This window comes from Microtus oregoni, unplaced genomic scaffold, assembly GCF_018167655.1.
Source record: "Microtus oregoni isolate MIOR12 unplaced genomic scaffold, Mior012 000119F_ref0000445, whole genome shotgun sequence".
Classification (NCBI taxonomy): domain Eukaryota; kingdom Metazoa; phylum Chordata; class Mammalia; order Rodentia; family Cricetidae; genus Microtus; species Microtus oregoni.
In genome coordinates, this window is record NW_024544748.1 from 2,259,007 (window position 1) to 2,272,145 (window position 13,139).

General features: G+C 48.7%; 1 protein-coding gene across 1 annotated transcript; it reads left to right on the forward strand.

The window, feature by feature from the left end:
- The first annotated feature begins 2,590 nt into the window (after positions 1-2,590).
- LOC121444291 (fibroblast growth factor 16) lies at positions 2,591-12,296 on the forward strand. The gene is made up of 3 exons (XM_041646113.1): positions 2,591-2,864; positions 10,477-10,580; positions 11,912-12,296. Exons 1-3 carry the CDS (start codon positions 2,591-2,593, stop codon positions 12,155-12,157), a joined length of 624 nt encoding a protein of 207 aa, XP_041502047.1. The 3' UTR covers positions 12,158-12,296.
- The last annotated feature ends 843 nt before the right edge of the window (positions 12,297-13,139 follow it).

Sequence of the window (13,139 nt, forward strand, 5' to 3'; positions counted from 1 at the left end):
TCAGGGCCCATTCATTATAAAAATCACCTTAGCCCAGAATGGGTCCAGGACCCCTACCTAAATAAGTTCTCTCTCTCTCTCTCTCTCTCTCTCTCTCTCTCTCTCTCTCTCTCTCTCTCTCTCTCTCTCCCTCCCTCCCTCCCTCCCTCCCTCCCTCCCTCCCTTCTCTCTCTGCTTCATGAACCTACACTTCACCATAAACCCTTGTTTTATTGTTGTTGGAACAGGGTATCAAAGTCCAGTCTAGCCTTGAACTCCTGATCCTCCTGCCTCCTCCAAAGTGCTGAGACTGCAAGTGTGAGTTACTGTGTTCAGCACTTTGGATAATTCCTTATTGGTTCAATCCTTCCTTCATTTGAAACAGGTTATTGCTGTGCATCTCAGGCTGGCTTCATTCTAAACTCCACAAGGGCTAGAATTACAGGTAGGACCCACCACACCAAGTTCTTACTTGGAATACTTTAAAAGTAATCCAAGAGGGCCTGTAGTTTCTTTTATACTTATTCTAACATGGACTCCACCCTTTTAAAGGGGTTTTTAATTTTTTAAAGTTATGTGTACATATGTGCCTGTGCACATGTGTGTGGGTGCCTGTGGACACCAGAAGAGGGCATCTGATCCTTTGGTGCTGGCGTTACAGGAATCTAGGAGTCAATGCGGGTGGCTGGAACAGAACCTGAGTCCTCTAGAAGTGAAACACTCGCTCGTCAGCACTGAGCCATCTCTCCACCCTCTGGATGCCACCATTTGTATTCGTGGGTCCACTATAACTGGGTGGTAACTTGCATCTGTGTTCTCTGTTACTGAGAGCGTAATATTACTTTTGAGTGCCTACATGTGTCAGGCATTGTACTTGGCCCTGGAGGTTCCCTCTGAGCTAAAGAGGCACAGCAGGGCCAAGCCACAATGTTATTCCAAACTGAGAATTGCTACAGGAAGTGAGCACAGAGCGCACATGGGAGCTTAAGAGTAGGGCCTCTAATTGCACTGAGTTGTGGGGAATCTTGTTTACTCATTTTTATGGTGACCCTGAATTTGAACTTGCAGCTCGGTGGGGTCTCCAGCAGGAGGCGCAGCAAAGGCGCGGAAGGGTAGAATTGGGGGTTCAGTCACTACAGGAACCTGGGAAGGCGGCCAGCGCCTGCTGCGTGTGAAAACTGCAAGCAACAACGCCATTTAATAGGCAAGAAGGAGGCCAAGCGCCAGAGCCCCAGAGGGACCGTGGGGTTCAGGTGCGGGGCAGAGAAGCAGGGGCTCACGGCAGGCAGGCACCTGCCTGCCAGGTCCTCTCCACCCAGCCTGTCGTCCTGGCTACCGCCAGTTCCCACCCCGACTGCAGCTCTTCCTGATAGAATATCTTGGAACAGGGCACAGGACAGAGCGAGGAAACACCTGTTTCCAACAAGAAAAGAGGTGGGGGGAAGCCCCCACCCGACTTCCAACAGCCTCTCACCAAGCTTGCTCTCCTGAGCCTTGTAAAAGTGCGTCCAGAAAGCCATGGAGATCATTTTTCAAAAAGATCGCTTTCTATTTCTCAACCCCCCCCCCCCACACACACACCCCGGTTTCTATGCCTAAACCACGTCTTTTTAAAAAGTCTTCTTTCCCTTCTGGGGTTTCCCGCTCCTCTCAAACCCCTTAAGGACCCCCTCCCCTCCGTTTTGGTGTCTGCAGGGACCTTCACCACCTCTCAGTTGCAACTACATTCGGCTTCAGGATCTTATTCGCTTCCTCAGCCCCTGTGGACCTACAGGTGGGGAGTGGGACTAGGGGACAGCAGAACAAAGGAACCGGAGCACCCCTGTCCTGGGCCAGACACCCCTTCCGCAGTCTCTTAAGGGCCAGAGAAGAGGGGCTCAGCGGCTCGAGGACGCCCTCCCCGAGCCCCAGTCTCAGGCACTTTCCCGAGGGGAGCAACCAGAGGATGCATGGGAGGTGGGGATGGCCCTTGCAGCAGACCAACAAGCAGACCCCCGCGGAACCGGCCTGCGTGGCCGTGGGCGCCGATGGCTTCCACGTACTGGACTCCGTTATTTCATCAGCAGTTTAAGAAATCCTGCCAAAAGCAGTTATGCCTCACTGCAATGTGTAGCTTTTTCCTGCCTTTTTTTTTTCATAATAAAAGAGGGAGTGAAGCTCGCTCGCTCCCCCCTCCACCCCCTCTCCCAAAAAGAGCCAAATGGATACGAGAAGGGGGGGAAAAAGGAAAGAACCCACACACCAATCTCTGAGGGGATGCCAGTGAGGTGTGGCTTGTATTTAAATATCCAATATGTCAATGGAAGGGGAGTGGGTACGTATATAAAGTGCCGTTTGCATCTGATAGCTCCACGAAGCCAGCTATGAGAGGCCAGGAGAGATGGATGCGGAGGGGAAGCCGCACTTTAACTGAGAGCAAGGTCAGGAGCGCGCTGCCCCACGCTCCCCGCCGCTAAGAAGTTCTTTGGACGCGAACAGACGTGTGCTGCAGCTGGGCAGAGCACGGAGCCTCGCAGCGAGCGAGCGCCGCCGACCCGCCCGCGCCCGCCGCGGGGAGAGGCAGTTCGCGCCCCGCGGCCCCGGTTCAGCCCGCGCGGCCGCCAGCCCCGTCATGGCGGAGGTGGGGGGCGTCTTTGCCTCCTTGGACTGGGACCTGCACGGCTTCTCCTCGTCTCTGGGGAACGTGCCCTTAGCTGACTCCCCGGGTTTTCTGAACGAGCGCCTGGGCCAGATCGAGGGGAAGCTGCAGCGCGGCTCGCCCACAGACTTCGCCCACCTGAAGGGTATCCTGCGGCGCCGCCAGCTCTACTGCCGCACCGGCTTCCACCTGGAGATCTTCCCCAATGGCACCGTGCACGGCACCCGCCACGACCACAGCCGCTTCGGTGAGGACGCAGCCGGGAGGAGAGGGAGGCGGGTGGACCGCGTACAGGGGAGCCGACAGCTTGGGGACGTCGCGCAGGGGGGCCCGCTGAGCCTCCGTGGGCCGGGTGCTGTCCGGACCCGTCGGGGCGGGACGCAGTGTCAGGGCCCTAAGCCTCGCGGCGACCCTGGGGCCCCCATGCCCCGCGACGCTCCCCGGAGGGGGCGGAGGCGCCTTGCGGTGCGGCCTCTCCCACCCGCTCCACCCTCCCTCCTTCGGGACCTAGGGGCTCCTTGTGAGAACCCCAACGTCGGGCCTCTGATGGAAGCAGGTGGAGCCAGGAGAGGAGTGGGAATCCTTGCCTAGGAGGCAAGGGGACTGCGGCTGGCGGAACCTCGAGGGTGGCAGGCCCATCGCAGCTGATCACCCAGAGCAGGAGCCTTCAGGGCCCACGGGCGTGGTGGCTGGCGGCCCGCACCCGGATCACTTTTATCCAGCCGGGACCCTGTAGCCATGGCACTGGCCATCCTTGGGATGGCTCAGGCCAGAGTAGGAGCCAGTCCAGGCAGCATGGCATAAACCGGCTACCTGAGAATCTAGGAAAAACTCGTGGTACCCATCGCAGAAGGACACAAGTCTTGGGCATCTTTTGCCTAGAACTAACTCCTTGCCCACGTGAGGAAACTGTCCTGAGCCCACTGCCAGCCCCAGAAACAGGTGTCCCCTGAGCCCAGGACAGGAAATGTCTAATCTCCAAAGCGGGATTGCCTCCGCCTGCCCGGAACTATACAAACTGTTCAGAGCACCCAGCTGCCTGCCTACATTCAGAACTAATTATGCGATTAATATAAACCTTGATCCGCGATAGAAATCTTTAGCTTTCTGTTTCCTCTTCAACAATTTGCTATTTTTATTTTCAATTTCCTATTCTCTATTAAGCCATCAAACAGGTGCTGTGAAAGTCACCTTGTCTCCTCCATCTTTCAATGTCCTCTGCTTCCTCCCAAGGTCCTTGTAATGCAAGAAGGGTATTTTCTACGACTACCCTCAAGCGGGACATGCTTCGTTTTTTTCCCCCATCCTTCCCATCTTCCCATTCTACATGCTTTTCTAGAGCTGCATCTGGAGTGCTCAGTTTTGAACAAAAGAAAGGAAAGAAAAGAAAAGGGGAGCAGAGGAGGGGGCAGACGGGGGGGGCAGACGAGGGCCAGCCTCAGGACAAGCGTAGCAAACAACTAGGACCAGGGTTGGTCTTCCTTGCTGGGAGCAGGCAGGAACCCTAATGAGGTCTGTGTCATCTTGGAAAAATGCACTCAACGAGAGCTGGAGTACAGTAGGTTGGGAGGGGTAATGGAGGGGTGCAGGTGTCTGTATAAACTTGCAGCAGGTCCTCAAAAGGGTGATGAGGTGGGGTGGGAGGAGAGGGAGTGTTAACTTGGCTTCTTTCCCTTCCATCACTTGTGATTTAGAAGTCCCCTTTTGTTCCTCTTCCTAAGGAATGGGACTCCCACCCTGAACTCAGAGGCTCCCAGAAAGAACCTAAAGATATTGGACTGGTTCATACATAAAAGAAGTGCATATATGTGCGTGTGTGTTTATATGTATATGTGTAAAAGCGAAGTCCTGAAATGATAGTGAAATGTGGAGGGGGGGTAATGAAATTGGTGAAATGTGCACTTCTCCCAGCTGCTATGTTTGTCTGACTCTGCCTAAGCTGAGCCCAATAATCTACAAGGTCAACATAAATCAGTAAGAGGCTCTTGGGATAAGTGGTCTTTAATTGCCTCCCTAAAGACACATCTTGATTTCTTTTCATCTCCCATACCTGCTAAGGGTGTTAAGTTTAAGGAGAAACCAGAGGAAGTAAAGCTGGCGGAGGAGGGGATGTTTGCACTGCCGCTTAACTGACTGCTTCAGTTTGGGTTTGGCCTTTTAGAAAAAACAAACTTCCTGAGACCACCTCCACATCACCTTTTCCCTTTCCTCCTTCCTTGATTTCTTGGCAGATCCGTGTATTTCCTGTAAAGGAAATGATAACTGGTCAAAGCTGTCTCTTCGTAACCTCCCCCTGCCAACTTTCAAACACACTCTTACTCCGTTTAGCATTTGGCACAAGACGAGGTGGTGTTTGAGTTTGCTCACACTCTCCGCCCTCCACATTTGAGTTAATCAGCCAGAGTATTCAATAAATCGAAACTTTAACATTCCATAAGTGCTTTAGCAGTCAACATTCCAGCAGGGTAAAGTAGGCCAGACTTAAGATATAAAATATTATAGATTTCTGCTTGGGGGGAGGAGGGAGTCTCCGAAGGCCATGTAAAGTAAATAGCTATTTGTTGTAATTGGAGAGCAGGGCCCCCAAGGATTACCCTGGAATCCATGTGTTCTAAACAAGTCAGGCTGAGCCCAAGTGCAGCCCCGACTCCAAATAATAACCTGTTGGCACTGCACATGCTCCCTGCTCTCCATCTGCAGTCAGTAGCCAGGAGTCTTTCAGTCCCCGCCTGGCTGGTGGCATTTACATGAGCTTCATAGGGAGCCTGACATTCCTGAGGGGCACCTGTGGACTGACAGAGCAGGGCTGGGGAGCCAGACTGGAGGAGAGGCCTCCTGCCAGGTGGGATGGAGCAGGCTGCTGCAGCCGCTTTGGGTGTTGAGCGATCTGGTTCTTGTTTGGCCGAGGGCCAGGGCAGCACTGTCTTGGCCCTGATGGTCTGACAGGATGGCTGAGGGAACCAGATTAAATGACACATTAGCCAGTCACCTAGCAAGGTCCTGAAACAGTGGGGCCCAGGATAGATCCATTTTGATTGAGACCCTGGGGAGGGAGGTGTAAGAAGAGTCTGGAAACTGTCGAGAAAATGCCAGAGCATGAGGTGGGCAGGTCAAGATGAGGCAGAGGAGATGGAGGTCCTGGGCCTCGAAGGGGTGAGAACCGATGACAAACTTTGTCTACTTAATACTTTTCCTCAACGCTCTGCTGTTAACACCCCTGTCCAGCTGTAGCTGGGAAAATATGAAAATGGCTTGTTTTCGCTCCCCTTTCATGCTGGCTGGGATTCAGGAGAAGGTTTAGAAATATCTGTTCCATCATCATGTGCCACTGGGTTCCCACAGTCTGAATCCAACTAATAGGAAAGTTGGCAAAGACAAATGATGCCCAAAGACAGCTGGGCAGGGATGATTCCAGCTGTTGGAGACCCCTGTTACTGGACACAACCCAAGCAACATCCTGTATGATCTGTCCTTTGGCATCAGGGTTCACAGAGAGTTGGAGAAAAAAAACTGGTGACTCAAATGGCCACACCTCTTGGGTTCATGATTTGTTCTCACACCAGGTCTCTGGAAGTGAGATCACAGGCTTCCCTCTGCTACTTAATGAGCTCAGGGTAGTCTGGGACATGGGATCCTTCGAGAAAGGGGCAACTGCTGTGATTAGAGGCTCAGAGGTGAGCTGCCTTAGCAAAGCAAAGATGGTTAGTAGCATGGTTTGGTACCCCTCAGAGTTTAACACCCAGAACAGAATCAAAGTATGGCTTGGGATCGTCTTGCCAGATAGGCCACTCTACATTTTTTTTCCAACACCCTCTCTAGGCACAGTAGAACCAGACACAGAACCCCAGCATGATCCTGCCTGGACCAAGTGGAGTGGCAGAGCAGGCCCTTCTCTCATGTTAGTAACTAGCGCTCTCTGAATACAGCCTACCCCCACTTTTGTTTCCTATTTTATACTAGGTTTTAATATATTTTTCATTTTTAAAAAGGCATCAAGGTGCACAATCTGTAATACCACTGCCTAGGAGATGGAGCAAGAGGATCAGGACCAGGTCATCCTCAGCTGCATAGAGTTCAATTTCAAGGCCACCCCAAACTACATAAGACCATGTCTCAAAAACAAAAACAAATTTAAAAGATTTAAAGACAGTGTTTCACTATGTAGCCCAGGCTGGCCTCAAACTTGGGAGCCCCATCTTTCAGCCTCCTAATTCCTGGGATTATGGGTGTGTGTCAATTTACCTGGTCTTTGTTTGTTTGCTCTTTTGTTTTGATTTTGTGTTTTCCAGACAAGGTCCCCCTATAGAGCACAGGCTGGCCTTGAATTACCTGTCCTCCTGCCTCAGACCCTCACGTATTAGTAGTACAGATATATGCCTCCACACCCAGATAACATTTATTTTTGTTTGACCTGTTTTATAATAGCTTTTTGAAATTTTATTTTTCATTTTGTGGGTTGGGGAGGAAGAAGAAGCTTCAGTGTATGGAGGTCAGAGGACAGCTTGCAGGAGTCAGTTCTTTCCTTCTGTCATTTGAGTCCCAGGATCAAACTCAGGTTGGAGATTAGGCAGCCATTGCTTTTATCCACTGAGCCATCTTGCCAGTCCTACCTTAACTTTAAAACTATTATTATATTTTATTTCTTTAGTGTGTGTGTGTGTGTGTGTGTGTGTGTGTGTGTGTGTGTGTGTGTGAGAGAGAGAGAGAGAGAGAGAGAGAATGGGTGTGTTGGGTGATTGGGTCAGGCATGTGTATCACCCACAACTGCACATGTGTAGGTCAAAAGGACAGCTTGGGGAAGTTCTGACCTTCTACCACACGGGTCCCTGGAATTGAATTCAAGTGGGCAAGTTTGTAAGCAGGTACCTTTACCTGCTGAGCCACTTGTCAACCCTACATTAGCTTTTCAATAACCCTGTTAATCACCAACAAAGTGAGCTAACTGGTCAATGAAATCCCAGAAGCCTTTACTATTTGAGTTTCACTGGGCTACACTCCCCCATGGTAGAAACAGGCAGACTTATATATAATTAAAGTACACACAACATATTCTGGCTATTGGGATCAATCTCCAGCACCAAAACCAAAAAAGAGAGAGAGAGAGAAAAGAAAAAAGAAAAAAATGTTAAGGGCACAGAAATACAAAAGTACACACACTCTCAAGAAAAAACACAGGTTCTAGGTAGATAGTGGCAGATTACTTACCTGGCACGTCCAAGGCCCTACGTTCAGTTCTGAAGTGGGAGGTGTATGGTGGTATGATACAGAGATGTCAAGAGGGAGATAGATGACGGAAAAGCCCTAGAACAATGCAACTATGACAAGGGGCCATGAGCTAAGGAGAGTGAAGTTAGCTGTGTGCATATGGCGCTCACTCTCCCTTAACAAAGCCCCAAACACAAATCTCTGGTGAAGCTAATTTTGGGGACCAAGGTATGATACTTTCTATTGGCTTATAATTATGCTTATTCTGTTGGAGTCAGCCCATTTTCCAACCTTCTGAAACCTCTTTGGATCTTGAGTATCTCATCCCTTCCAACTGGGTCTCCACTGGTGCTAAGGGAAGCTGCGCTCCTGTGTCCTCTTATGAGTTGTTTATTAAAATGTTTAAAGGGCAGAACCTCTTTCAGAGCAATTGAAGATCGCTGTTCATTAAGTCAATGGTTGATTAGCCCCCATCATCACCGTCTTACCCTTCCTTCGTTAAGGCATATGGCATTCTCCTCCTGAAACAATCTGCACTGTGCTATAAGAGCTACTAGGAATCAGGAGCTTGATGAGATAGATGACTCAGAAGTCAAAGACTTGCTGCACATGCCTGAGGACTAGAGGTCAATCCCTGGACTCCATGATAGGAAGAGAGAAGTGATTCCCCCAAATTGCCCTCTGATCTCCACACAGCAATACAACAATAACAATAATAAACAACTTTTTAAAAGTTAGTAACAGTCAGAATAAGGATAAGACTCAGAGAACTTGAACATGAAAAGCGAAAGACCAACCCTCAAGTGTTCCATAGACAGGTAGCAGAGCTGTAGATCCTTCAAATAGATCAGAATGAACCATAAAAACATGTACCACCAAAGCTACCATGATTGATTGACTACCTCCATTGCCAGGCTAGCCACTAAAACTTGACAGAAAACTTCCCACTGGAGTTTTCAACCTGATTGCAGAATGCAGTGCTTCTAAGTTTTTACTTTAGCCCTTGGGAGATAGAGACAGAAGGTTAGCCTGGACTGCATTGCTAACTACTTTCTCATTAAAAAAATAACTTTATTACATTTATGTATTTATTTATCTATTTTGTAAGTGTGTGTGTGTGTGCATGTGCTTGTGTGTGTGAGAGAGAGAGACAGAGAAATGCATAGAGAAATGCATGTGCCATAGCATAAGTGAAGGCAGAGGAAAACTTGCAGGAGTCAGTTCTCTCCTTCTACCATGTGGGTCCCAGGGATCAAACTCAAATCTTCAGACATAGTATTAAGCACTTTTACTACCCTCTGAGCCATCCCAACAGCCTCCAATATCTTATCCTTCTGGGACAAGTTCTACCTCTCATATAGAATATCAAAATATTACCCTTACTAATCATACTTTTGGCATGAAAGATAGCTAAGTGTGTAAACTCAGTGCATGCTTTCAGACAAGTGTGTTGAGTTTCTGGTCTCTGCTGAAAATGTGGTTAGAGGAAGGAATAGCAAAGAACAATCTAGCTGGGCAGTAGTGGCACAGGCCTTTAATCCTAGCACCGTGAAGGCAGAGGCAGGTGCATGTCTGTGAGTTCAAGGCCAGCCTGGTCTACAGAGTGAGTTCTAGGACAGCTAGGGCTACTCAGAGAAACCCTGTCTCAAAAAACCAAACCAAACCAAAAGAAGAAGAGGAGGAAGAAGGATCTAGCTGACTGTCTTCAATACTATTTTGTTTTTGTGTCCCTTTACCCTCTTAATAATTCATTTTTTTCTCATGGGGTAAATGAAAAAATTTTCAAAACTTCACCTCTAACCTTGTCAGTTTAAAGGACATTTCTAATTTCTTCCCTTTCCCCTTAAAGTTACAACATCCAAATCAGTTTGGAGTCCAATACTACCTGCCAACTGAGCCGTGGCTCAACTTTAAAATCTCAAGAGAGGGCAGGAGATTGACAGGCTTGTCAGTTTGGGGCTGAGCGAACAGAGAATGCCTTCAGGCCAACTTTTCCCTCCAGCCATAAACAGGGTGAACAAACTTCGTGCATGGCCTGTGTGGCATTTGTTAGAGTCAGCTACAGGCAGTTGACAGCCTTGTGTGGTTTTTAAGGACATGACAGCTGAGAGGGTAAAAAATGCTTTCAGCTTAGAGGACAGTGAGGGAACGCAGGTGGGTGCCAGGGAGGAAGAGGGTGGCTTGGCATTGAGAACACTGCCTTGCCGTTTCTTGAAAGTGTGGTATTCCACTACACTGATGCCATAATTGTGGAGTGTTTGTTAGCAAGCCTTCCCATGGGTTCTTTACCCTAGCATACCTATGGGGCTTGGGGGTGGAGCCTAGAGATCAAGCTTTTTCCTAGCGTGCCCCAAGTTCCAACCCCGGCACCGCAAAATAAAGAAGAAAATCGCGGTGTTAAGTGGAGGAAAGGATTGTTTCCCATTTTACACATGGGAAAAACTGGGGCTTAGAGAGATTGAGCACTTTCCCTGAGGTTTTCATTTCTCGCTGCAGAAGACTGATTCATCAGATGATTCTCCATGGATACCCAGGGTTACCTGTAGTTGGGGGTAAAGCTGCCTATAGTTGAGGGTAAATGACGGGTAGGTCATAGAACAGCCTTCTCCTAGCTCCATGTGAGTAACAGAATGATGTTCTATTTTTTGACCCAGGAATTCTGGAATTTATCAGCTTGGCTGTGGGGCTGATCAGCATCCGGGGAGTGGACTCTGGCCTGTACCTAGGAATGAATGAACGAGGAGAGCTCTATGGATCAGTAAGTTTCAGCTTTTCTCTTTATCAGAGGCTATTACCACCAGTGTGTAGACAACCTAAGCAGAGGATAAAATTGTTTACCTAGCACTTGAAAGACCTTTTACGACTGTAAAGGATTGGTGTCTTCTTGTTCCTGGCTGCTCAGGGCTTTGCTCCAGAATACCTTTACCCGTTCAGCCCTCCACCTTAGGTTTTGTATGATATACTTGCTTTCACCTTTTCCATTAGAGGACGCGCTAGTGCTCTGATAACAGGAAGCCATGCTGATTTGTCAGGAGCCACTTAGGCTTGGGGGCATTAAAGTTTTGAAAGAGCACCTCCTAGTTTTAATGGGTACCCAGAGCAGTAGCTGATGGGCAGCCACAAAATAACACAGTAAAAGATCCAGCCTTCCAGTAAGAAGCACAGCCCCCGATTTCCAGATCGGCTGAACCCCAAAGGCCAAATAACACCAACAAATGAAGAATGAGGGTTCTAGGGACTGGTGACAGCCCCAATCCCCTAGCTAGGAATGGGATGGCTGCAATACATTTTCTGTGTTCTGGAAGCTAGCCCAGCAGTGGGTCATGGTAAGTGACTTTGCTGACCTTAACCCTTTTGGGGGATCCCAGTATCCTGGCTCAGACTTTCTAGTCACATAACACGCTTTCTGGCTGGCTATACCCCATGAAATCAGAACACATTTTTCTCTGACACCTAGGAGATAGGCCTGTCCCCAGCACTCGGTATCGGGCACCCCAGCAAGCAGTATGGCGGCCTGATCATGTATGAGAAGGGCCAGAAGCAGGAAACCCAGGAGCTGCCAGCTTTAAGTAGCCAGATTGGAGGAGCTTTACAAGGAGATCTTTTCTGAGCTTTCCAGCTGACAGGCTGCTCATTAGGAGAGATCACAGCTCACCTCCCATGCAGCTTTATATAGACCCATGGCCTTTGCTTGCCAGTTGATGTGGGTGACTGTAATCTCAGTGCAGTCAAACATTATTAGCCCTAAAGAGGAAGTGAGCCTGGTGGGTGCCAGAGGGGCATTGGAAGGCCATAATAGAAATTCTGGGGTTAAAGAGCCAGCCAAGGCCAGCTCCTCCAAATTCCGTCCCTTCAGGAAAGATCACACCCAAAACATGTTTGTGTGGCTCATGAAGGAGAATGAAGAAGATACAGTGTGGGTGGGAGTGTTGCGCTGCGTGGAGGAAAGACTCCTTGGACACACAGGGAGACAGGACTGAAATTTTCTAATCTCAATGTGCTGTTGCTATTTCAGGCTTTCCCCACCAGCAAACTGGGGTGGAGGAATAGTCATATAATGGGCTCTGCTTTATTTTCTCACCCTCACAGAAGAAACTCACACGTGAATGTGTTTTCCGGGAACAATTTGAAGAAAACTGGTACAACACCTATGCCTCCACCTTGTACAAACACTCGGACTCGGAAAGACAGTATTATGTGGCCCTGAATAAAGACGGCTCACCCCGGGAGGGCTACAGGACTAAACGACACCAGAAGTTCACTCACTTCTTACCCAGGCCAGTAGATCCTTCTAAGTTGCCCTCCATGTCCAGAGACCTCTTCCGCTATAGGTAATGGACCTCTGGTGCCACCTCTGTGACCCGTGTACTCTGTGGCCGTGGTTGGCTCTGCAAACACTATACTCATAGCTTTTCAGTCCTTCCTTCCTATCAATTAGATAACAGAGAAGCACTTACTGTTCAACTTGACCCAGTTGTCCCCTTGTTCAAAGTGTATATCAAGGTTGGGTTATTTTGGGGAGGGACATGGGGGGAGGGGTGGGTCAGAGGGAATCTTGTATATACTTTTTGCTTTACTCATGTTCTTTCCCATGAGGTGGCATGACAAAGAACAGGGGCCCCCTCACTACAGGCCAAGGCTGTCTTGCCGCACAATCTACCCAGCTACTTTGAGATGGGGTGCAAATGAAAGACCAAGAAATCTGCCACAGATGCTACCTACAGAGCTTTGGGAAAGTGTCATTTGGAAAATCCTAGGGGCTCCAGCCCTGCTGCAAGCCATTCCTGCCCTGGCTCTGCAGATCTCTCATTCGTCCTGACATGCAGTTTTCCTGCCACCGAAGTGGGAGATATGGGGTAGGTTGTAAGGAAATGATATTAAAATGTAAGCATGGATACTGTGCATAAGGACAAACTATTTATGAAATGTATATGCTATTTATTTTATATATTTATTTATTTCAAAATAATTTTATTTTTAATGAGAGATGCTATGACTGGATTTTCATCAGAAAGAATAAGGTCCTACTGAAACAGGAAAAATGAGTTATTAAAGGCTTTTATTGGCAATAAAATTGTCTTTATATTATAAACCAGTGTCTAATTCTATTGATTTGTGCATTCAGTAGCATGAAAAGGCTGGCCAGCTTCCTTCTGTCCAGGTCATTAGAATTCCTGATGGCAGGCTCATGCAGCTTGGGCTGGGGGACTTCAACATCCAGTGTGGCAGCATTATCCAGGGGCCTTCCAGATCTAGCATTCTTTTCTGTCCTGTGACTTACTGCAAAATTAGGGAGGAAGGCCTCAACCAACGCTCT

What these genes read in the sequence shown, in the direction of transcription:
- LOC121444291 (XM_041646113.1), top strand. Translation starts at nt 2,591, where the DNA reads ATGGCGGAGGTGGGGGGCGTCTTTGCCTCCTTGGACTGGGACCTGCAC. An exon ending in CCACGACCACAGCCGCTTCG is followed by an intron (nt 2,865 to 10,476) that starts GTGAGGACGCAG and finishes TTTTTGACCCAG; the next exon opens with GAATTCTGGAATTTATCAGC. An exon ending in GAGGAGAGCTCTATGGATCA is followed by an intron (nt 10,581 to 11,911) that starts GTAAGTTTCAGC and finishes TCACCCTCACAG; the next exon opens with AAGAAACTCACACGTGAATG.